Below are 927 nucleotides of genomic sequence, written 5' to 3'. Positions count from 1 at the left end.
AAATATATGTCTATCTTATTCTTAATATAACAAATGGTTCTAATGTGGGGGGTGGGGGTGGAGATTAAGGGAGAAAAGTACTGCCAAATCCTAAAGGAAGCATTTTGAAATCTGTGGGGATGGACTTCAATTATCATAATGATTGAGAACAGTCCAACATAGCAAAGCAATGTCCTAAAGCAAAATGCCAATAGCCTTCTGCATTCTCCATACTAAACATTGAAAAGCACTGTTCTAAAATAACTAGGAAATCCAGAAACTAGATGAGTTAGTGACATGTAAAAAATCATATGGAGTTTCAGTTGTCCAGCTGCTACACTCCTACATCCCCATAAAATAAAAAATATAACATAAGGAAATGAGAAAATATTTGTCAAGTGTTGACACTACCAAAAATAAAGATTTAGGTAACTCATGAAACTAAGACTTTTGTTTAAAATATACATTCACAAAAGTAATGTATCAGACATAGTGATAAAGTTAGAATATTTAAGTTTTTTTTTAAACACCACTACCTACTTCTTTTTGAAAAGATACTACAAAAATAAATCTTTCCCTTTCTTCTTTTAAAGGGAGTAAGTTTCTTTGCTATGCCAGTTAGAATAGTAAGTACAGGCCATTGAACCCCTCAGGAAATTATAGCACCTTAGTTATTTTAAGCACCTCACCTTATGAGCTGCAAAATTTGATTCATTTTTTTCAAGCGCCCGTTTTGCATATTCTAGGGCTTCATACACCAATCGTTTTTTCTCTTCTTCTGAGGTTCCGCTAAGCTGGGCTATGTCACGTGATGCCCGTGCCAAACGCCACAGTAACTCTGCATCATCACTAATTTGGAGTAAAATATGAAACCAGTCAGCTGATATATTTTTTTAATCATTTTATTAGGGTCTCATACAACTCTTATCACAATCCATACATACATCA

General features: G+C 34.1%; 1 protein-coding gene across 1 annotated transcript in view; it reads right to left on the bottom strand.

The window, feature by feature from the left end:
• RMDN1 (regulator of microtubule dynamics 1) overlaps positions 1-927 on the bottom strand; it is a 36,011-nt gene that overhangs the window by 13,178 nt on the left and 21,906 nt on the right. Inside the window, exon 3 of the mRNA XM_004697728.2 lies at positions 669-859. Coding sequence (XP_004697785.1) covers positions 669-859 — 191 coding nt within the window. The remainder of the gene's footprint in view (positions 1-668; positions 860-927) is intronic.

The sequence above is a fragment of the Echinops telfairi genome, unplaced genomic scaffold (assembly GCF_000313985.2).
Source record: "Echinops telfairi isolate 266 unplaced genomic scaffold, ASM31398v2 ScPeMD7_1;HRSCAF=3_0, whole genome shotgun sequence".
In the NCBI taxonomy this organism is placed as follows: domain Eukaryota; kingdom Metazoa; phylum Chordata; class Mammalia; order Afrosoricida; family Tenrecidae; genus Echinops; species Echinops telfairi.
Note: the sequence above shows the minus strand (reverse complement) of the source record. Positions and strands in the feature narration are given on the sequence as shown.